Source organism: Cloeon dipterum, chromosome 1 (genome assembly GCF_949628265.1).
Source record: "Cloeon dipterum chromosome 1, ieCloDipt1.1, whole genome shotgun sequence".
Lineage (NCBI taxonomy): Eukaryota > Metazoa > Arthropoda > Insecta > Ephemeroptera > Baetidae > Cloeon > Cloeon dipterum.
This window is the reverse complement of record NC_088786.1, coordinates 1,791,170-1,813,528: the sequence shown is the minus strand read 5'-3', so window position 1 is coordinate 1,813,528 and position 22,359 is coordinate 1,791,170. Positions and strand designations below refer to the sequence as shown.

General features: G+C 39.9%; 3 protein-coding genes across 7 annotated transcripts in view; 1 reads left to right on the top strand and 2 right to left on the bottom strand.

The window, feature by feature from the left end:
• Positions 1–50: 50 nt before the first annotated feature.
• Positions 51–10,142, bottom strand: LOC135947954 (eukaryotic translation initiation factor 2-alpha kinase 1-like). Of its 3 annotated transcripts, none has more exons than XM_065496962.1 (14): positions 9,945–10,142; positions 9,746–9,905; positions 2,989–3,095; positions 2,752–2,929; positions 2,416–2,580; positions 2,048–2,356; positions 1,895–1,990; positions 1,737–1,836; positions 1,431–1,655; positions 1,223–1,378; positions 664–807; positions 382–607; positions 242–327; positions 51–189 (listed from the first exon to the last, which is right to left on the bottom strand). In XM_065496962.1, exons 2-14 carry the CDS (start codon positions 9,892–9,894, stop codon positions 151–153), a joined length of 1,980 nt encoding a protein of 659 aa, XP_065353034.1. In that variant the 5' UTR covers positions 9,895–9,905; positions 9,945–10,142; the 3' UTR covers positions 51–150. The 3 variants fall into 3 exon arrangements, with proteins under 3 accessions (XP_065353034.1, XP_065353035.1, XP_065353037.1); XM_065496963.1 differs by having other exon boundaries at positions 1,737–1,833; XM_065496965.1 differs by having other exon boundaries at positions 9,746–9,883.
• Positions 10,143–11,291: 1,149 nt separating this feature from the next.
• LOC135948402 (uncharacterized) lies at positions 11,292–13,660 on the top strand. The gene is made up of 3 exons (XM_065497636.1): positions 11,292–11,477; positions 12,939–13,093; positions 13,155–13,660. Exons 2-3 carry the CDS (start codon positions 12,950–12,952, stop codon positions 13,236–13,238), a joined length of 228 nt encoding a protein of 75 aa, XP_065353708.1. The 5' UTR covers positions 11,292–11,477; positions 12,939–12,949; the 3' UTR covers positions 13,239–13,660.
• Positions 13,661–13,698: 38 nt separating this feature from the next.
• The window catches only part of Rhp (rhophilin), a 36,850-nt gene continuing 28,189 nt past the window's right edge, over positions 13,699–22,359 (bottom strand). For all 3 annotated transcript variants that reach the window (XM_065497611.1, XM_065497618.1, XM_065497624.1), the window contains exons 2-13: positions 20,997–21,112; positions 17,793–17,921; positions 17,127–17,202; positions 16,654–16,731; positions 16,473–16,597; positions 16,149–16,407; positions 15,773–15,871; positions 15,342–15,714; positions 15,093–15,287; positions 14,797–15,032; positions 14,581–14,742; positions 13,699–14,523 (exon numbers count right to left, since the gene is read on the bottom strand). In XM_065497611.1, coding sequence (XP_065353683.1) covers positions 14,296–14,523; positions 14,581–14,742; positions 14,797–15,032; positions 15,093–15,287; positions 15,342–15,714; positions 15,773–15,871; positions 16,149–16,407; positions 16,473–16,597; positions 16,654–16,731; positions 17,127–17,202; positions 17,793–17,921; positions 20,997–21,112 — 2,076 coding nt within the window. In that variant the 3' untranslated portion in view covers positions 13,699–14,295. The remainder of the gene's footprint in view (positions 14,524–14,580; positions 14,743–14,796; positions 15,033–15,092; positions 15,288–15,341; positions 15,715–15,772; positions 15,872–16,148; positions 16,408–16,472; positions 16,598–16,653; positions 16,732–17,126; positions 17,203–17,792; positions 17,922–20,996; positions 21,113–22,359) is intronic.

The following is a 22,359-nucleotide window of genomic DNA, read 5'->3' as shown; positions in this document are numbered from 1 at the left end:
AAACCCTTAACCGGACTGCAACTATCTAAAAATAAAACAAATGATTTGATTGGATGCGCTGTAAATTTACTATTGCTCATAAGCTGATGGCACTTTTTTCTACAAGGCTAGACAGTTGCTGACGCTTGGCTTGTCGAGGAAACACTTATATCAGTTGGATGGCGGTGTCTTGTCATCATTGTTGTGGACCTGAATATATTCAAATTAATTTCTGCCAATTAAGTACAACTGGATAACGTACCAGCTCCTCAAGTTCACTGTTCCTTCTTTGCAGTCTCTCAATCTCAGTCTTCAGTCTTGATATCTCCTCAGCTCCTGTACTTTCATCTAAAATTGGAATTTAATTATATTTAAACTTGCGATTGTTATTTGGAAATGTACCAATTTGCAAGGTGCAGCAGAAAGAAAATAGTTGCTGAGGTTGAGGTTGATTGGCACTTTGTACTCTTCGGGATCCTACATTTACCCTGGGCAGATCTTTCTCGTGATTTGGTGTCGGTGTTTTCCGATTCCATTGGGTGATGAGACTGGTAACCTTACTGTTGAGTAGTCTTGCCGTTGGCCTATTCTTTGGATTCGAATTTGTGGTCCACTCAATTAATTGCCCCTGAAAGAGAACACCAAATTATTTCAATCGTCCACAACTGATAGGCGGTTGCTTACCCATTCCGGATTGCGCTTCACAATGAGTTCAGGAGCACGGTTTTTGTCGCGCAACGCTAAAATGATATCCATTCTTTCATGACGAGTGCTAATTTTAGGCAGCAGAAGCTCCGCAAGCACAATACCAGAACTGTATATATCGCTCTGTAAATAAAGAATTAAGACGTTTTACAAAAATTCAGCCAAATTTGGGGCACTGGCTGATATTACAATTCACCAGTTGCGTAAGCCCTTAGTGTTTGAAGCCGCCAACAGATGGCGCCAACGTATACTTTCTATTTTTAAGGCTTTTTCCTGCCACATCACTTAATATGTTTTCTTTGGACGTGCTGAAAACCAAAATCGGTTAAGCCAATCACCGTAGAATCGTGAAAAGCACTATTTTTTAATTCTTTTCCAACGATTCTTAGTAAAATAGCTGGACTGATTTTCATTTCCAGCACTTCTAAATAAATAGTTCTAGAAGCAGAATGCACGTCAGCAGGATATTGAGTCTTAAATCATTTAAATCGAACGAAAACGAAGGGCTCAATTTTTACAGACGCAAAACTATTCATACCTTGAAATTGCACAGGCCGCCTGAAAGTTGCTCAGGTGCTGCATATGAATGAGTGCCAAAGCAAGTGTGGTTGTTCACCTTGCTCGATTCGTACTGGCACGCGAGACCAAAATCAGCCAGTTTGATGCCTTGGTCACTGATGAAAATGTTGCTCGGCTGGACAAGATTATATCAATTTCATTTCAATGGAATTCAGTTGTGCTCAAACCTTGATATCGTGGTGAACAATTTTCTTTTCATGAAGGTATTCAAGGGCGCCAATCAATTGCGAATAGAAGTTGAGCGATTCTCTGAACAAAAGGTGACTAACGGCAGAACCGTCGTAGATGTCCACATGGCGAGTGTCTATCCACTTTCTTAGAGTCATTTTGCAAAGTTCCATTTGGATGAATAAGAAAAAGTGTTTGCCATTATTTGCTTGAGATTTCGCGGGCTGCAAATTTTAAAAAAATGTAAACAAATTTGAAACAATGCAACCAATTTCATATTTTATAATAAACAAATTTAATCATACCACAACAGCAGTATTGTTGCTGCCAGTTTTACCACCCTCCTCTTCAGTTTCCTTTTCCGCTGGCGCGAAAATAACAGATTCAGATCTGCTGTCCTCTCTGCTGGATTCAGTCAATTCATTAAAGACGGACTTTAAAAGATAAGCATACTAATAATTACCTGGCGTTACAGTGTGGACCCTTATACGTGTCCTCTTCATCGTCCGTATTCATCAGAGAAACGGGAGATGATGCTCCAGAACATCTCATTTCCTCGCTTTTGGATGCAGAGAGTTCATTGAAAGATTACCATAAAAGTCTTGTTGATCTTTACCTGAAAACTATTTCCATGCTTGCGTCCTCTTCTTCTGTCTCTCTTTTCACAGTTTCAGTCTCATCGGTCTCTGTGGTTGAGCTTTCTGTCTCTGTGCCTTCTTTCGCTGATTCGATCGTTCCCTTCAATGTGTCATCATTAGAGGTCGCTTCTATGCACTCCCGTTTTCTTTTTTCTGCCGCATGCAGCTCATCAATCACGATATCAGATTTTGGTTCTGTCCACGCGCAGTAATACTTGACAATGTTGGGGTTGTTCAATTTGGCGAGCACCTTCACTTCCTGCAGCATCTTATCTACATTGTGGTTCCTGAAACACAAAAGCAAGTCATTAAATCTTATCTACAATTTAACTGAGGGGTGTCGTACTTGAAGACGCTCTTCTTAACAGCATATTTTTGGCCATCGAGTTCATTTTTCACTGCATAAACCTTAGCGAATCCTCCAGAACCCAAGAATTCAAAGTCTGTGAACTCATTGAGCAATCTAGACTGAATTGGGGAATCATCCTCCTGTTCGTAGATTTGGTTAACCCTGTGACATAATAGTTTTAGGTTAACAAAAGGATGCAAAATATTAATTATTCATCTTCTTATGGTTTTCGAACCAACTCGATAGATTTGCAAAAAACTAAGATTTTCCATTTAATATTTTTTTTGGATCAGTTCAAATGATATTCTACTTTACATACTACTAACTACTTACTTTTGCTTGACCAAAGCAATTGATGTGTCTGAATTATTGGTTTTATTCTCAATTTGCTTTATCGCAGCATCGACAAGCTTTCTGAGACGGTGTTTGTAATCTTGTGTATAGTCCTTGGTTACATGGGAGGTAATAGAGTCATCAGTCAGTTTTGATGCTTTCAACAGTTTGATTATAGCTGAAAATAATGAAATTAATTCATGGTTTCTAAAAATTAAGATTGACAACCAAACATACCATCATTCAACATCTTTGCTCTCACACTGTCTTTCTCTAAAAAGGAGCAAAGTGTTTCCAGGAGGCAGGAAATGAGCACATTCGGAATAATGTGCGATCGGCCGAGACTGAAAATTAAATTAAAATGTCAAAGAAATTATTATTTAAGATTAAAATAGTTCATTCTGGTTCTGCATAATTTTTCAGCCCTCTGGTTGTACTTTTGCGATAAGTTTGAGTATATGTATTGTCAGCTCTTTTTGTAGCAACATAACAGTTCTTGAATCAAGGTAAACTTAAAACATTGTTGAATTGAACATTATTATAATAACCTTCCACCACAGATTCGGGCTGAGCCGCAGTTAGAAGAGTTTGAAAAGAAGCTCAAAATTTTTGTTTATGCTAACAAATTTTATTCTAATGATGAGTTTCTTGAGTACAGGTCTACTATGTAGCGAAACATACATACTTTGCTAGCGACACAGACAATTAAAAATGTATATACTATGGTCATTTTCATTGTTGTTTTTTCAATTATTTTTGTGTGTGACTAAATTTGTAAATATGCGGGCAGGATTGAAGGAGCTTCAATTTTGTACCGTTGTATGTATGGGTGACTCACACTTCTCGCTCACTCACACTTCTCGCTACCATAGGGAATTTAACATGGGGGGACTTTTCAGCTGGTTAATTTCGTTCGGAAAATGACCGCACACGCCACCTGTTGGTTGTATGAGATGGTATTATCTATGAAGATAATTTTAATATCTTTTCGAAGATATTTCGCACCTAGGAAGTCTGCTAATCCGCTGATCAAAAATTCCCATGTATTTTGCGGGGTGCATCGACCTCTCACCAAATCTGTGTTTGAAGGTAATTATCACATTTATAATAACTTAAAAGGTTAGCAGACTGATGATAGACCATGAACTAAATGCGCGAGTCTAAGTTTCACTCTAAATGATCGCTTAATATGATAATAATAGCTAAAAAACGAAGTGAGCGAGATGTGAAAGTTGCCACACACATCTCGCCCACCTGTAATTTTGGCTATTTCCTCTCTTTTTTACGGTTAAATTATTTGTTGCTAATGATTTTTGTATTGAAAAAGATGCACCCAACTCCTTCCTAGTCGATACATAGTTACGATGTCAGAAAATCATCACTGAAGGGCTCGAACAGTCAGATAGAAAATAACACTCGTGAGACGCCTGAAAAAATGGTTAGCAGATATTTTCAATGTGCAAAGAAAATTAAATGAGCATTATCTACTGCTGTTTTTTAATGATAGATTTACGTCATTTCTTAAAAATGGAATGTTGTTGTTAAATTAAATTTGTTAAAATTACATTTTAGTTGGCCCAGCTGACAAGTGCATTAATTTTGCAAACAAAGGGATCAACGCACGGTACAAATTTTCTCAGAAATATTATTTGCACTTTTGGTAGTGCAGCTTGAATAGTTTTTCTGTTATGTTAGCCACACAAAATTGTGTTTAGTTTTAATAGAGATAATAAAGTATATTTGAGAAAACTAAATAAGCCGATCAATAAATTTCAATTAATTAAATTATAATAACAGCGAAATCGAAGAGTGGTTTTCATTTAATTTTGAGAATGATTTCAAACTTTTTTCATCGTACTTAAAAATGAGCCAAAATCTGTGAAAGCAGCAAATTGTTGTCCAGAGGGGTTGATGGATTTTGAACATTTTTTTGCGTTAACTTTACCCTAATTAACCGAAAAAACAGTTGAGAAAACTCCGACTTTCCGATTTTTGCGGATGTTCAAAGGTCAAAATCAGGGAATTTTGAGTACTTTATAATTTTGCTCAGGAGGTCCTAGAACAAAACTTAAGAAACTATTTAACTCGTCTCAAAGGTCAAGGGCATAAAAATTGATTTTTTTTATTTTAAACTCAAATTTGAAAATGAATGTATCAAAATATTTTTTTGTCAGCCACTTTGTAGAGCACAAAAAATTAAGTTAAAACGTTAAAATTTTTAATGGCATCTTGACTCATTTTTTTTAAATAAAATTTGAAAACTTCGAAAACCGATGTTTTCCGAGGTTGGTAAAAAACGATTGTCGACTAAATCTCGACTTCTAATCATCTGATTTTGAAAATCCGCATACCGTTAGACTCGTCATGACGTCCCCAAGTGCACTAAAGGGGTATGAGACCAACCAACCCCCAAACCCCTTTTAACCCCCTCAATAACGTGAAATTCAGCATTTATTCGTCCGTTTCAACCCCTTGGCACAACGTTGACGAGTAATTGTCTTCTTCAAACTGATTCAACTACTTAGTTCACCTCCAGACGAGTCAAATGGCACTTATTTTTTGTAAATAGGACCACTACAATCCGAGATTCGGGTGCACAAAGATTTTTGTCGAGACAGACGCAATAAAATACTCATTGAGCACCAAATCTCGAATTCTGCATTAAAATCACGTCACAATTATAAAATAAAAAGTACACCGCTTATCTTGCCTTGACACTTTTTTCGGGAATTAAGGTTGCCATCCCATTCAACCCCTATTACACACCCCCATCCCATGTGCGTTTTTTTATCTAATTTTGTGCGGAAATAACGCGTAATTGAACCACTCCCGAGACATAGACAGCAGAAATGGAGGCCATAATTTTATAATTGCGACTAGATTTTAATGCAGAATTCGAGATTTGGTGCTCACCGAGCATTTTATTGCGTCCGTCTCGATAAAAAGACTTTGTGCACCCGAATCTCGGGTCATATGGGTCCTATTTACAAAAGTTACGTGCCGTTTGACTTGTCTTGAAATGAACTAAGTAACTGAATTAGTTTGAAGAAGACAATTACTCGTCAACGTAGTGCCACGGTGTTGAAACGGACGAAAAAATGCTAAATTTCCCGTTATTGAGGGGGTTAAAAGGGGTTTGGGGGTTGGTTGATCTCATACCCCTTTAGTGCACTTGGGGACGTCATGACGAGTCTAACGGTATGCGGATTTTCAAAATCAGATGATTAGAAGTCGAGATTTGGACGATCATCGTTTTTTAACAACCTCGAAAACAAGGGTTTTCGAATTTTCCATTTTTTTTATTAAAATGAGGAAAAGTTCCATTCCAAATTTTAACGTTTTAACTTAATTTTTGGTGCTCTATAAAATGGCTATGAAAAAAATAAAATATTTCGATATATTCATTTTCAGATTTGAGTTTCAAATCCAAAAATTAATTTTTATGACCTTGACCTTTGAGACGGGTTAAATGTTTTTTAATTTTTGTTCTAGGACCCCCTGAGCAAAGTTATGAAGTACTCAAAATTCCCTTTGACCTTTAAACGTCAGCAAACCCCGCAAAAATTGGAGAGTCGGAGTTTCCTCAACTGTTTTTTTCCGTTTTTTCGGTCAATTAGGGTAAAGTTACCGCGAAAAATTTCCTTCAAAATCCATCGACACCAGGACATTAATTTGCTACTTTCACAAATTTAGGCTATTATTTATAGCCTTAATTGGCCTTTTTTTAAACTTAGGGGTTTCATTTTTATCCCTAATGCCGCGATGCGAAAACCAGCAACAAGAAAAGTGGCAAGTCGGCGCCGTTGCGCCTCACAGCTACTTGAGCATTTCAAGCCAATAAGTTATACACCTTTTGCAATTGGTATCTACTTGCAATAAATTTTTCAGGGGAGAAAAATTTGGAAAATAAGGTCAGCCAAAATTACGGTTTTTACAAATTTTCTCAGAAAATGTGACACAAAATAATGGGTTCTGGGTGATATTTTCAACCCTATCGGTCGAGCTGTTTCGTCACTGCACCCCTATATCTAACCTTGAAAAAAGTTTAGAAAATTCATCGTGCAAATAATATGTTTCCTATACACCAACATTTTTCGCTGAATCCGAATCTGAGGTCTGTTTTTTGTACCGGCGGTGGGTAGGGTTGCTTGGCTAACAGGGGATGACGGCAGTCAATATCAAATTTTGCAAAAAGTGTCGTGCCGCACATGTTTCCGGGGTGAAGTTTTCCGCAAAGACCAAATTTGAGGTTAATGACTCAACATTTTTCCGGAATTTTTAAGATTTAAAAGAAAATTTGGCCAAAATCGGAACATTTTGTTGCCTTCCGAGGACCACATTTCGAAGGCGGTCGAATGTCATAAATCTCGACGCAAAAACATGAAATTCGGTTTGTGGGCATAAAATGTCGTGCTGAGCAGGATAAAATTTGGTTTTTGAAAATCCGACCGAAATTGTCAATTTTCATAAGGGGTCCGAGTTTGGCCTTTTAGCTCAACACCTTTGGGTCCAAGAGCAAAAATAAGCACAGATTCTTAAAGCTGATGAAATTTGCAATATTATTCATGTCGGAAAATTTTTTCCATCACCTTCGAATTTTCCGGAAAATTCCTGTAAAATTTTGTTCAACTCTATCCAAAAAGAAAAATATCGGGAAAATATTTTCAACATAGTCAAACTTTAGCTTTTGTCTTAGTTAACATCCCATGAAAAAATAAAAACATTCGTGCAAGCCGTTATCATTTTGCGCGCGATTTTCCAAGTGTCCATCTGGAAAATCAGAAAAAAATCTGAAGTGTCCGAAAATTGTCAAATTGAACATATATGGACTCGTCATAGAGTGCTGATTCTAAAAATTTTTGGTTTCTTAAAATCCGAGCATTTTTCAAGAAGAAACACCATTTTAAAAATGTTGAAATTTTACAAAGTTTCAAAATTCTATAACTTTTTGAAAATAGCTCAGATTTTAAGACACCAAACATTTTTGGAATCAGCAATTCATGAGGAGTTCAAAAATGTTCAATTTGACAATTTTCGGACACATTTGATTTTATCGGTTTTTCCAGGTGGACACTTGGAAAATCGCGCGCAAAATGATAACGGCTTGCACGAATGTTTTTATTTTTTCATGGGATGTTAACTAAGACAAAAGCTAAAGTTTGACTATGTTGAAAATATTTTCCCGATATTTTTCTTTTTGGATAGAGTTGAACAAAATTTTACAGGAATTTTCCGGAAAATTCGAAGGTGATGGAAAAAATTTTCCGACATGAATAATATTGCAAATTTCATCAGCTTTAAGAATCTGTGCTTATTTTTGCTCTTGGACCCAAAGGTGTTGAGCTAAAAGGCCAAACTCGGACCCCTTATGAAAATTGACAATTTCGGTCGGATTTTCAAAAACCAAATTTTATCCTGCTCAGCACGACATTTTATGCCCACAAACCGAATTTCATGTTTTTGCGTCGAGATTTATGACATTCGACCGCCTTCGAAATGTGGTCCTCGGAAGGCAACAAAATGTTCCGATTTTGGCCAAATTTTCTTTTAAATCTTAAAAATTCCGGAAAAATGTTGAGTCATTAACCTCAAATTTGGTCTTTGCGGAAAACTTCACCCCGGAAACATGTGCGGCACGACACCTTTTGCAAACTTTTATATTGACCGCCGACATCCCCTGTCAGCCAAGCAACAACCCACCAAAACACCCTTCCGGCTGCCGAAAACAAAAAACAGGCCTCAGATTCGGAATCAGCGCAAAATGTTGATCTAAAGGAACACTTTTGCAAGATGAATTTTTGAAACTTTTTTCAAAGTGGTTTCCCACAAGGAACCTTTTTTCAAAGTTGGATTTTGGGGTGCAGTGACGAAACAACTTGTCCAAAAGGGTTAAATTTTTCATAAAAAAAATTCCAATTTCTGAACGACGCGCCATTAGAATTTCGATCCCACCCCAAACCCCAACCACTCTTTTAGGGTGTTCAGTTCTTTTTGAGCGTTGTATTTTTCCTCCCCCTGTATTTTTTCTATTATTTAAATTTTTAACAAGCGCTTTTCGTGCTTGAAGTTTAGTGCCGGGGAATTTTTGATGAATAAAAGTTGGCCGAAAGTAGCGGTTGGCGTCAGAAAAACCGCGAAATTTGGCTCCAGGACCGATCTCAGGGTGAGGTACCCTGAAAAAGGTCGTCAGGGTGGGTCAGGTGGTAGGTCTCGGCGAGACGACTCGTTTGAGACTTCGTGGCTTAAAATCAACCAACCCATCGAATTTTAACAAAAAGAGAACCATTATCGCTTGCTCACTTTCCGAGTCAGCTAACCTTATAATGTACCCTTTTTTACCAAAAAATATTTGAAAATCTCATCAATTTTTAATATCAGCCTAATTTTATCTTTTAACGATAAATATTGTCCGTAAAATACAATATTTCCCCCAACTAAACACTTTTTAAATCATTACCTTAACTCCATTATTTATTTTCTTAATTTTTCCTGTCAGCCTGACCACAAATCTAACCTCAGATTTGGAATCTCCATTAAATTTTGGATAAGAAAAGTTCTATTTCGCGACGAATATGATCAAATTTTGCATCAATCTTAAGTTTTAAAAGAACTGAGCGAGAAGTGTAAGTCAGGTGGGCGAGATGTGTGAGTGCTGAGCGAGAAGTGTGAGTTTCAACAAAGTGAAAAAAAATCTCTTACAAATTAATCTCTCACTTCAATGGTCCAAAACTCAATTGGGAAATATGCAATAGATGGCATTGCATGCCTCCATTGCCGGGAAACGTGGTTTGGGAGGGGCGTAACAGTGCTAAATAGGTAAATATGAGTAAGTGGGCGAGAAGTGTGAGTCCCCCATAAGAATTCCAAAATCAGACGCCAGAATATTTAATTTATAATATTAAAATAGTAAATTGCTAATTTAACCCTAATCATAATTTCGCATTTTCCAAATAATACACACAGATTTCTTGCAAATGTATAATAATTATTATACCTTGCAGCCGCATCGACATCACTTCCTAGTTTCACGATGATGTTATCTATATTATCGTCCTCTCGTTGTCCATCATCGAAGGTGTTGATGGTATCCATGGTATCGAGGTGAACTTCTTCGGTAGTTCCACTGTCCATGCTGTCCATCATAAAATGCAAGACTTTTTCAAATGGTCATAAAAACACTAGAATTTTCTCACCTGGTCGGTGGAGCTGACAATCAATAAAAAGTGTAAAAAGCCAATTGACAGTGCGAACTGATCAGTTGCAATAAACAAATTTGCTAAATTTGTTCTAGACACGTTCATTAAAGTACAAGATGTATAATCTAAAATTGTCTATTATTAAAATTTTGCTCTGATCAGACTTTCGAACATCCACCGACGAGAAACACGACCACGACCAAAGTGATAAGAGTTAAGAGTAGCGTGTAGCAAAGCCTGCTTTTTTTTTAGAGAGTGATGAGTGGGAAAAGCAGGTCCATAGGTACAAAGCAAAATTTTCAGAACTACTTGAACTTTGAAAAGTAAATTGTATGAAAAATTAATTGCTTGTCAGAAATTTAAGTTTTACAGCAAATTAAATTCATTAACGATGATATATCTGTTAGAATTCTAGAAAAACTAGGAAATTATGATGATTTTCTAGTACATAGTTCCTATCTCCTTTCTCAACACCTTTAGTTAGTAGTAAATTGGTAGCTGTAAGCTAGAGCCGTCTGTCGTCAAATAAATAAAACAAAATTCTCACAGGCGCGAAACCAGAGCAGGAAACATTCTTGTTCTTTTATGAATACATAGGATGTTTCAGCTTTATGTTCTTAAAAATATTTTTTCAGGACATAATATATTTTATTTAGCATGAGTGAATCTCGTCCGCTCTCCGCAGACACTGGAAAGCGGCTGTTTTAGCCCTTCAGCTTCACTGAAAATTTGGACAATTTTTGAAAAATTTTCTAGCATCGCTTACCAAAAAATGAGGAAAATCTATTATTTTCTAAACTGTTGTTTAAATTTTTGCGAAAGTCAGCTGAAAAGTCTGCATACTCCTTGCTATGTAAAATCACGATTTTTTTTCAAAATTTAAGGAATTTTCCTTAAAATTCGCGACGAGAGGAATCGCAACCAAGCGAACAACCCATTGACAAAGCGAGGAAATTTGGAAAAATCTTATAAATTTAACTGTTCCTCGGTCCTGATTTCATTATAGCACATTTTACAGCTAAACTATTGCTCAATTTCAGCTTTTCTAGCTTAACTTAAAGTCTTCCTTTCTTCACATAATGCAAAATCTCTTTGGGCGGTCGATCGCCTTCTTAATTTATTTTTTGTCTATCTAAGAACGGACATCATCCCCTTCTCTCGCAGGGGTAATTTATCATTCAGCAATATTTGTTTTCACCATGATTGAATTTTCAATTTGAAACGCGGTCAGCGACTTTTAAGTGAGGCTGCGGGGCCACGCCTTAGCGCTAGCCCAATGAATGGTGAGAAGTTATTTTCCAACTCTCACGCGCGCGTACCTTATTCTCTCTCGGCGTCAGTGGATTTCTCACTGCGCTTCGTTAGTCAGTGTAAAGCGGCTCGTCGTCTTGAAAGGTCAAACAGCGTCTTCTTGGCTGCTGCTCACGTATTGCGTGGCCTAAGCACACAGCTCCATTGAACAAGCGCGGCTGCCCTGAATTCGGCCGATCCACATAACACCTAGCTTCATTCCTCTCGTCTCTGTCGCAGGTCAGCTATTTAATAATTCTTAAATTTGCTCCTTATTTTTGCGTGAGACGTTTCAAACGTGCTTGGCGTTATGGGAGAGTCGTGTGAGAGTGTTTGTGAGTAAAAATAGCAATTGCCTCACCCACAACCACAGCTCTCTCGTCTCTCATATAGACACGCTTCTCACAACTCCCGCATATTATTTTTCCACGCCCTGGAAAATTTATATAATTTCATTATAAACTAGAAATTTAAATAGTTTTAATGAAATAATATTTAATACGTGTCTGCTCCTTCCTTTTTCAAAAAATTACTATCTTTTCCTTATCATACGCAATAAAATTTGGACTGGTGTCATAAAAACTATTATCAAATTTTTCTTGGATTTGGTGTAATCGAAAGGATAGCGCTGATGTGAGACCTAAGGTTGCATTTCATTCTCATGAGATCACTATTTACTGTCAAGACTCGCGGATGATGTCGTTGGTATTGTGACGACATCTTTAATTCGCTCAAATTGCTTGTATGGAGCAATTTAACTTCAAATTAAAATCGCAAAACCGAATTTCAAACGCAGCATTATCTCGTCTGCGCCTGTTTACACTCAGTTTTATAGCTTCGTGTGTCACTTCCCGTCCTCTAATGAAAATAAACCAAACGGGACCAAGCCTTATATTCTAAAAATTCTCTCCCCCTTTTCAGTTTGAATGTCTCTAGCGCTTGCTGAGGCGCGGTGTTATTTATTTCTCACCAAGCGGTGCCGAGCAATCCTTTTTGGAGAGGAGAGGGATGAGCAGAGAGAGAGAGAGAGAGAGAGAGAGAGAGAGAGAGTGCGAGAGAAAGAAAAAATAAAACATCGCGATGGGCCACTTGAGCCTTTTTATTATGCAGCTCTTAACGCACGCACGTGCGTTCGCCTCCTCCGCATTTTATTTCCAAGCTTCACTTTTGGTCTCGCCGCCGCATTTGGAGATAATTCAACACGCAGCCAATCACCGTTGCCTCGCGAAGGCAAAGACCCCAGCCAAATTTTGTTTCCAGTTAAATTGCTACCGATTGAAAGATAAGAATTTGAGCATTTTTAATTTGTTAATTTCTTGATAATTCAAGATGAACCTGAACCAAATTTAATATTTCTGCTTTTTGAATGATAAACGATGAATCTTCTCTTTGCGCTTCAAACACTTGCGGCTTAAGTTAAAATTAAAAAAACATCCTAAAATACCAAATTTACCCACAAAAGGAGATTTTCGACATGCTCCATTAGTTTCTTTTAATTTAATTTATTGTTTGCTCATGTTGAAATGTTTGACAACCTACCAATTATCTGAAAATTAGAAAGGAAATGACGAGTCGATTAGGAACCAATTATATACTTCCTGTTGATATTATTGACACTGAATATTATTTCAGTTTTTCCTCGTCAACGTCCAAAACTATCTTCTCGTATTTCTGTTTTTGATTTAAACGACGTTTTTCCAGCTTGGTGAAAAATGGGAGCCGGTCGTGGAGGAAACCCCGTTTGGTTCGTTGTTTGGCTGCTTGTTCTCCTCTTCATCGGCCTGTGGGTCGGCTTCTTCTGCGCTGGATGGTACGTCATCCTGGCACCCCTTGCAGTCTGCATCCCAGTACTCAAGGTAAGGAAAAGTCCATTAATTTGTTTGGATCGATTTTTAATATTGTCTATTTTCATTTCAGGGCTTGACTGACTTATTGATGAAAGGAGTGCAGTTCCCAGTATTCTGCGCAGAGTCCATGATGGCCATGAAATCTCCTTTTTAATTTGAGGGTCATTTCATTTCACAAAAATCAAATTTACTCTCACTTTTGAGATGTTATGAAATATTGTGCCTTTTTAACAACTAAAATTATATTAATACAAACTATAGCCCCTGCAAAATAATCCACAAGAGATATTTTTTTATGACAAATAGCTCTAGCAGAAGTACAACATAAAAAATGTCTAAATAGTATTGATGATTATCCTTTCTTCCAAATCACACGCTTGCAAATGCAGCAAGCCGTTTTATTACTTTTGAAAAAGTCCAAAATTTCATGCATAATTATCCTTTATAATATGTTTAACAAAAGTCTGATAATGTGAAGTGAGCGTGTTTATGATATGGCAAGAGCCAGAGATCATACGAATTAATCAAATAATTATTTTGTGCCTGTAATAAATAGACTTCTAAATAAATTTATAACACAGTGTTTCATTCGTATGGAAGTAAAAAGGAATTCATTTACTGTATGTATATTTCGGTTTATTGACAAGAATAATATTCAAATGTACAATTCTCGCTGCTCCAATTTCTATACACAAATACATCATCTCTATTGGTCAAATCGACACAATTTACATAGCACAGAGCAGACAAATCTACGCGATATGTGGCACATTTAGTAAATATTACAAATCCTAAGCAATACGAATTAGGCGTTCATGGCCACCATTTGCAGGCACTTGGCAGCAATTTGTCTTTTAAAGGCCAAATAATCGCCAAGAGCCTCAAAGCACACGATGCAACTACGATGAGTCGGAGCGAAGCACTTTTTAGCGAGAAAAAGTGCCCCCTCCGAGGCAGAGGACGGTCCAGAGACCCCAGAAGTCGGCGGCTCCTGCGCTGCCTGTTGACCATCCCCTTTGCGAAAATACATAAATGTTGTGAAGGAATTTTTAATTTAATTTAACAGAGATTTATATATATAAAATCAAGGACAGGTAACTGCATGGCGACGATACAAAATCCGATGCAAGGATATCCCACCAAAGACAAAAAGAAAAACCGTACAAAGTGTGTACTGACTGACTGACAATGAGCATTGATATTATTTATTGTTATCGCAGAATCACGTTGCCTTCGTAGCCGTTGGGCTCGTCGCCTTTGGCTTTGTTTCTGAACGGATTCCACGTCAGTTTCTTCTGGTGGCTCGTCTGCTTGGCCAACCTGCTGCTGGTCACGCTGCCCTGCGGACTGTGACTGCCAGAGGAGACGCCGCTGGAGCTGCTGGACGTCGTCGAGGTCGGCGAAAATGATCCCTTGTTGCTCGTTACGCTCGTTCGCGGCTGAAATGAGCACGAGCAAATTTAGTTTCATTCCACAACCAGCACATTTTCTATTACTTTGAGGTAATTTCTGTCCATCGGTGTGACAAGTTTCAGGCACAGCGAGCTGCCGTTCTTCTTGGCCTCTTTGATTTTCTGCACGACGTGCTCGTGCACCGCCCATTTCACGTCTTCGTCGCCGATGGCAGCAATAAAGTCCCCTTGCTTCATTCCGGCGGCCTGCAATTATTAAATTGTATTAAATCATATAACTTGCATTTATTCGGAATTTACCTCCGCCAGGCTGCCTCCATCAACCCCGGCAACGACCACGGGCGCGTCTCCGCGCACCATGAAGCCGAATCCGTCGCCCTTCTCGCCAGGTTGCAGCACCAGCTGGATGGTCCTCGGAGCTGTCCAATGGTGTTTGGCTGAGAAGATCGCCACGGGTCCCAGCGACTTGAACAAGTCCTGCACTCGGAACTGCGCAAAGTCGGGCGGGGTCAGACTTAACTGGAATTTCGTTGAGGCTGGAAAAAGGGAATTTAATTGCGGTGCTCCATTGGTGCACATATCATTCGAAACCTTACCGACAATCAAGGGAGGGTCGAGCATGTCTCTGAAGTCGTCGTCTTCCTCGAGGCTCTTGTACAACTCACTGGCACGTCGGTGGGCTCTCCTGAGCTCGGAAATCAACGAGTCTTTGCCTCGCAATTCGCGACACATGCGAAACAGGCGCTGGCTCTCGTCATGCCTCAACACAGCCTCTCTCAAGTGAGCACGTCCTGTGTGGAGACAAAAATAAATTTAAAGAAAAAGCTGCAAATAATTTTTCTCACCTAATAATCTACATTCAGCCTCATCCTTGGGTACCCTAATTTCAATCTGCAGTTTGGCGTCGTCCTCTACATTCGGTGCGTGGATATACTGCAGAGTGTCCCTGGTCCTGTTGGGCAGGCTGAGGGAGCCGTTGTTGTTGTCGTTGGCGTCCACCGAGATTTTCTTCGGGGTCGGAGGCTTCGGCGCTGGATGCTTCTTCGGACTGCTCTGTTTCTTGAGTAGACTGAGCAAACCGCACGCCACGTGGTAGTGCGAGAGGGCCCTGTAGTGCTCTTGCTTGACCATGGCCAGGGACACCCAAGACTGCGCCACGTAGTCTTTGACACTTGGAACCGAAATCAGGGCGAAAACCTTGCTGTAAGCGTCTGCCACCTAAAAAGCAGGTTGCTTTGAGCACACGCATATTATTTGTAATTAGAATGGAGTTTACCTGAGCAGCTTCTTGGCCCAAATCGAGACAAACGTCCACGTCTCGAAGGTCCTGGCTTTGCAGCTCCAGCTTTTCGAACAGGCATTCTCTGGCTTGAGCCTGAAAATTTAAAATAAATTTAGTTCTTTCATGCAAACAACATGTATTCGCTTTACAAAAAAAAAAAAAAAATAAATAAATAAACAGCTAGCTTTGCGGCTTTTAATTTAAACTAGAGGTCTCAGCCAGCCGCCGGCTTAAATCTCACAGCTGAGACCTCTAATTTAAACAGTTGAGCCTCGAAAATGGACGTATGCAACCTGCTAGAGCCTGGTGCCGTGCGAGTTGCATAGCTCGCGACTTCTCCCTGCCGTCTAACTGTTAAAACAATTCTCACCAGCATCAACTGCACAAGCATGTCGAGCATATCCGGGCTGAGGTCCATGCTCGGCGCGTTGGTGAAGCTTTCGTGAATGTACTGGAAAGTGCCGGCAGCCCTGAGGAAGGCGTCAACGGCGCTGTCGAGACCCCTGCTGCTCTTTCTGTCCTGCCGCGTGCCGATTTGCGTGTACACCGCACCGATGTTGAACAGCACGCAGGCCTTCTCAAAAGCAACCGTCCTTTGGCAGCTTGGAACTCCGGTTAGTGAGTCGTACCTGCGGATTCGAGTAAAAATTGATTGTTTTCTTTTGTTCTTCGCTTCCCACGAAGGTATAATTACCATTCGAAGTAGATGCCAAGACTGCGATCTGGTGGGAAAAATCTCCTTTCCACAAAATAAAGCTGGTTGTAGTAGTCGAAAAGCAGGGACACTCCCGAATTGTCTCGCAGTGGCGTTCTCATGGCCTTCATTAAGCAAAATTAGTGAGATAATTAGCACTATAGACGCGGTTCGACCTCACCTGTCTGATGTCCATGAACTCGGTGATCGCGTCGTCGTATAATGAGCTGTCTTCGCTGTAGTGCTCCAGTATAAAATCCTGCACACACAAAAACAAGTTGCATTACTCATTTTCTACGCCGTGGACAAAAGGTGCGGAGCTAATTTTCAAAGTAAGCATACGCGCGGCGCTGCTTTTTTGACTTGACGCGCGGGGCGAGGAGCCATTGAATTGGCGCGTTTTATCGGCTGAAAATCATCTCGGCCGGCATCACCTTTCACAATGTCGACACTTTTTTGGCCGCGGCTCGAAACAATGACGCGCGAGAAGCATTTATCCGCCGACAGCGCAACACACTTTGTGCCGATATGCAAACAAAAAAGCGACACACGGCGAGATGAAATTTGCGCCGCGTCACGCCGCAATCATTAATAAGGTATCGATAGAAAAACTAATTGCCCCGGGAAGCCCCTCTTCGAGAACACGATGCGTACCTTGAAGGGGTCCCTGAAGTCAATCTCCTTCGTCTCCTTCAGACCGAGCGGAATCATCGGCATCGCAGGCTCCGTGCTGAGGACAATGAGCGGTCATTAGACACGTGTTATGCAAAGCAAATATTCGTTGCGTATCGAAACTCGAGCAAAATACAAAACACCGTCATCATCATTTATTTATTTATAACACACCGATATTTTCAGGAAAACGTGGCACAGATTTTGAAACGTTTAGAAAGCAACTAAACAGTTTTTTCTGCAAAGTCACACCATATTCATTTATTCTCAAAATATTTGCTTGCCTTGAGCGTGAGGTTAAGATTAAAAAGGTGGAAATATCTTCCAAGTTTGTGTGTCGCGCGCGGCTCGGAATCGGAATGTGGGCCACTCGGGTCAGACCAGACCTCACCTGCCGCTGGTGCTGGTGCTGCTGCACCAACACACACTGTCGGCTCGAGTGGGTCACCCATTATCGAGTATAATGCGAGAGTTGCGTCACTTTCAACGCACTGCTCATTTCGGTATGCCGCAGCCGGAGAAAATCTCTCCATAAGATTTCAGTCGGCGGCGGCGGCGACCAAAGTGGGCGTTGGTTGAAAAGCGAATCAATTCTTGCGAAAACACTTTGTGACACATTCCATTGTTCAAATTTGGAAAAAGACTCACCTGTCCTTTTGATACACCTCGACGGAACTGTTTAATTCGGCCAATTGTTCTTTCAACAGTTGCAGGTTCGAGTTGACAAAGCTGAGCTCCAGCGCCACGGTTTCCCTCAGCTTCTTGTTCGTCGTCGCTCTGGAAGCAAAATTAGATAAGTTGCGAGCAGGAAGAGCTAGGCATTAATTCGATTAAAAGCGAGAGTGAAAATGCGTGGAGGCTGTGAAAAAATTAAGAAACAGATCCCAGCATTACGCAAGCTTTTCGGCGTCGCGCGTCCATTGTGCCGCGCGGATCTTTATCTGACTCGGGGAATTTTTATTATAAATTGTGAGCGTTTTATCCTGTCTGCCGCAAAGTGGTCTTGAATCGTATTTTTATTCGTCGCGGCTAAGAGGTGGGAATTTTAACAAGAGTGGGTGGAGCAGCCGCTGTGTCTGCGGCCTCTCGCACTCGCAGCACATCATGCTCCAATAAACAGACAAAATTTGTCACGACAGAGAATCTTGCTCATTATTCTGGCCTATTTATTAAACCAACAGTTGAGAAATTTTTCTCAGCACATGCAGCTTGTTTTTTTGCTTCAGGGAAGAGATAAGATGGAAACTGTGTCTCTTTTTTGGACTTTTTGGAGAATGATTACGTCCGGCTGAAGATACTGAGATGAGTGCTCTTAAACACTCTATTTTTGAAGATAACGTACCGGTGAAAATCCACATAAAAACAATAGAATTAATCAAATTGCACTTTATTGAGATAAAATTTTAATCAATGAAATGGCGCCGCCTGTCTAAATTTCATAACAAATGTTTTCAAAATATCTCTGACAAAGGTTTCAAGTGAAAGGCCTCAATATTTCTGATAATCGATTGATATTTTATCTTTTCACATTATATTTGATTATCTAATATGAGCTTGTTAGCTCAACTCATTTAGATTTACGAGAGCCAATCGGTTGTTCCTGACAAACAACCAACATTCAAGATCTATTATTACGTATTTTAAAAAACAAGCGAGACATCTCTAATTTAAGTCAAATTCCTTTCTCACACTTTGTGAGAAAGCCACTCTGAAATTTGCTTAAACGGCAATTCAGGCGATAAAAATCGACCAAAAGCCGTAAAAGTGTTCGGGAATTGGCCAACAGGTTTATATTTTTGAACCGAATTTTGTTAGCAACGGGAGCCGCGGCGCGCATTGCAAACTACTGCCGATTGAACTATTTTATTGCGAGCGACGAGTTGTTTAACATAACGGGTCGGAATATAATTTTCCTGTTTGTTAAAACGCGCGCTGCTGAGTTGCTTCTGCTCGGCGGCAGATTTTGATGATCTGCTTTTAAATGGCAATTCAATTTCAGCGCAACATTCTGCTTACGTAATTGTGTTCTTGTAGAACAAGTTTTTTATGGGACCCGCAAATGAACAGACGCAGAATATCGCTTTCCCATTTTATAGGCCGAGAAAAAGAACTCTGCACGTGTGTGTGTGTGTGTTGTCACTGCAAACAAAACGGAACTCCGAATCTCGTCTTATCCGTTATACATCCAGCATCCTGAGTCTCGACCACGGCATCGTGCGCTCACGAAATCATTCGCAGCGTCGAGTGAGTGAGTGATTCGAGCCGTGTGTGTTTGTTTTTAGTTTGATAACACCACGCCGGGTTGATTTACATTGTTTCTCTGAACACCATTCCTTTGTCCGTATGCAAACGGGCTTTTTATTCAATACAAGGCGAGAAAAACGGCACTAGTTGCGTAAGTTTAATTGCCACCAGAAATAATGTTCCTAGAAGTGCGGTTTCGCCTCAATCGAAACTTTCTTTTTTACACAAGTATATTTTCATAGACCAATCATATTAATTAGACCATGGCCCATTTCTGTTCGAGCTCGTTCACCTCAAACATGAACAGTTTATTTTCTGATCATTATCTTCTGTCAGAATCTAAATCACTAGTTCATTGACTCCAAGAAAAAAAAAACAATTTGATCAAATTCCGGCTCAGTGCAGCAAGATTTTCGTTTTTGCAATATTTTTCTAGCTCTGTGTTTGCCATTTTTTTTTTGAATTATTTCCTTTTTAAATTAAGTATTGACTGCAAAATTGAGTATCTGGGAAACTTGAAGTAGAAATTTTGACCTTCTGAAGTGCATCTGCCTTTCTAACATCTGACTGATATTTTGGGTTGTTCCTAGATTTTCATTTTAAAAACAAGAGAAGATTAACTTCCCAAGCACCTGCCATTATAAAACTCCTGCACTTTCTTGATTAACTTTGTCAACCTTTGTACATCTAAATGAATACCTTTGACTCACAAAAATAAATTACTTGCAAAGGTGCGCATGTTTCTAAATCTCTTTTCGTGGGATAGCTCTAATCCTTTCATTCTTCTCAGCCTGCGATATCACACGTTGAAAAACAAAGCCATTATTGCGTCGTCCCGGGGAAAATGCTCTTATCTGTCTTTGGTCTAACCTTCAGCTAAATAACTTTTTCCTGGAGATGCCATTATTTCCCACACGTAAAACGCCACATCCTCTCACAATCAGACGTTTGCATTAAAGGAAAAATAGTGTGTGTTGCATAAAGTCAGAATGCGAGGGTCAGGCAGGATGCGAGAGAATAAATTCTGATGCAAATGAGGCTGCCGTTCTTATCACTGCATCCTCCAGTTGGCCAAGCGCACACGGCCTGTTTGTGTTTTACGACCTTTGCACCGCGATACCTTCAAACGAGTCCAGCCTTGCTTGCGAAGGAGAATGCACTTGACTCCCCTGTTTTCCTGCTGATAACGCACCCTTTTACTCTCAACTGAATTAAAATAATAAAAAAACCATCAACCGCGGCGAGAGAAAGTGCGCACGTGTGTGTGTGTGTGCATGTGTGAGGCCAAATAGGGCGCTTTGGAATTCGATTCGTCCTGCTTGGCCAAAGTCCAAGCGTGGAAAATCACGTGGCAAAAACGGGAGCACCACAAAGGATTCCGCGACGTGTGCCGAAAGCACGTGGACAAAAAGCGTAAATCTTAATTCCATCGTTCGACTCGAAAGTCATTACTGCCAGAGAGTGCGGTGTGTGATTTGAGCTTGTGAGAAAATAAGAAGCCTCCGATTGTGACGAGAAAGCTGCTTGCTTGCTTGGAGACATGCACCGACCGGCCATTTCGATTGTCGCGCACTCGTAATATTAATTGAAAGCGTCAATAATTCTTACTTGTAGAGGTTCTCGGCACCAGCCCGAAGTCGAAGCTCCTTGTTGATCTCCTGGTTCAGCTTGGAGCGCTTGTTCTGGAGCTTTCCTCTGCATGTTGCGATGCGAGGATCAGAGCCCTGGAACAAAAGAAAAAAATATGAATATATACGAGTGAGAGAGAGATGATGTTGACTGTCAGATAGCTGTAAGACAGCCTTTATTGTCTGTTTTTAATGATACCCCGGAAAATCCTTGTTGCCAATGCATAAAATAATTCCTAGAAGGATTTGGTTAAAGCCTAAATTAACTGTAAATCTTGTTTCATTTCCCAATAAAGAGTTTCCCCAAATATTGGATGGATCTCGACAAGAATCTATCAAGATTATAAATTTAGCAGAATTTTTTCAGCCCCCACCAGGTCCCAATAACACCGCCGAGTGGATGACATGGGCCATCTTTTCGCCTCCCCGCAATCAGGTATTTTATTTGTCCCTATAAAGCCACTGGAAAGGTGCGAAAACCAGCAAGTGGCGCCTCCTACCAGCCCGTTGAGCTATTTTGAGTCAATAAATGCCATCTCTGACATTTGGTAGACAATATATTATAAAAGATCTCCGAAATGCTCAAATACCTCACATTGCCTTGACAATTTGAATTATAATTGAAGCATTTTATTTTTGCACAGTGCAGAACAAACTTCTGTAGCCGGAAATTCTATTAATTCAATAAATGTCCTTTATCAATCCACTGAAATAATTTTATTGGTTGGGCAACATGATGCACGCAAATTTCAACCGTCGAACTCAATGTTGGCATTGGGCAATTGATTAGCAGGTTGCATCGACCGAGGCGTGAGTCATATATTCCAAAAGTGGCGAATGCTCGACAAATCTATCGGTTTGACAACCTTTTGCACATCACGCGGTGCCAGCATGATTTCAGAATGCCGGCTCGTGACCTTTTTGTGATGTTAATGAACACTGCGCTTTGTTGCACGAAAGGCAATGAAACAGGCACCGCGTCAAGAGTGCGGAGGATGAGATATTGGTGTTGTTGTTGTCGCCTTGTGCCCTGAGAGATGATCCGAGCGTGAATGTGAACGCTTTAGTACAACCGAGACGGATTATTGCGCCGTTTCCCATAGGTTTTTACGATTTTTTAAGTGTTATCAGCAAACAACTTCCGGTGCCGCTTCCAATTTTTTGAAGGGCGCCGCAGATAATTTTATTTGAACGTCAGGATCAGAGGGGGCAATTTATGCAGATGGATTATTTTTATTCCCAAGCTGGGAACTGTAACAATTGTAACAAATGGATCGGGTTTTTAATAAGTCTAAAAACTGACTCAGCACATCTACCTTGACACGCCAAACAATTGCTTGTTT

What these genes read in the sequence shown, in the direction of transcription:
- LOC135947954 (XM_065496962.1), bottom strand. Translation starts at nt 9,894, where the DNA reads ATGATGGACAGCATGGACAGTGGAACTACCGAAGAAGTTCACCTCGAT. An exon ending in AGCAAAGATGTTGAATGATG is followed by an intron (nt 2,930 to 2,988) that starts GTATGTTTGGTT and finishes CATTATTTTCAG; the next exon opens with CTATAATCAAACTGTTGAAA. An exon ending in ACAGTGAACTTGAGGAGCTG is followed by an intron (nt 190 to 241) that starts GTACGTTATCCA and finishes GAATATATTCAG; the next exon opens with GTCCACAACAATGATGACAA.
- LOC135948402 (XM_065497636.1), top strand. Translation starts at nt 12,950, where the DNA reads ATGGGAGCCGGTCGTGGAGGAAACCCCGTTTGGTTCGTTGTTTGGCTG. An exon ending in TCTGCATCCCAGTACTCAAG is followed by an intron (nt 13,094 to 13,154) that starts GTAAGGAAAAGT and finishes TTTTCATTTCAG; the next exon opens with GGCTTGACTGACTTATTGAT.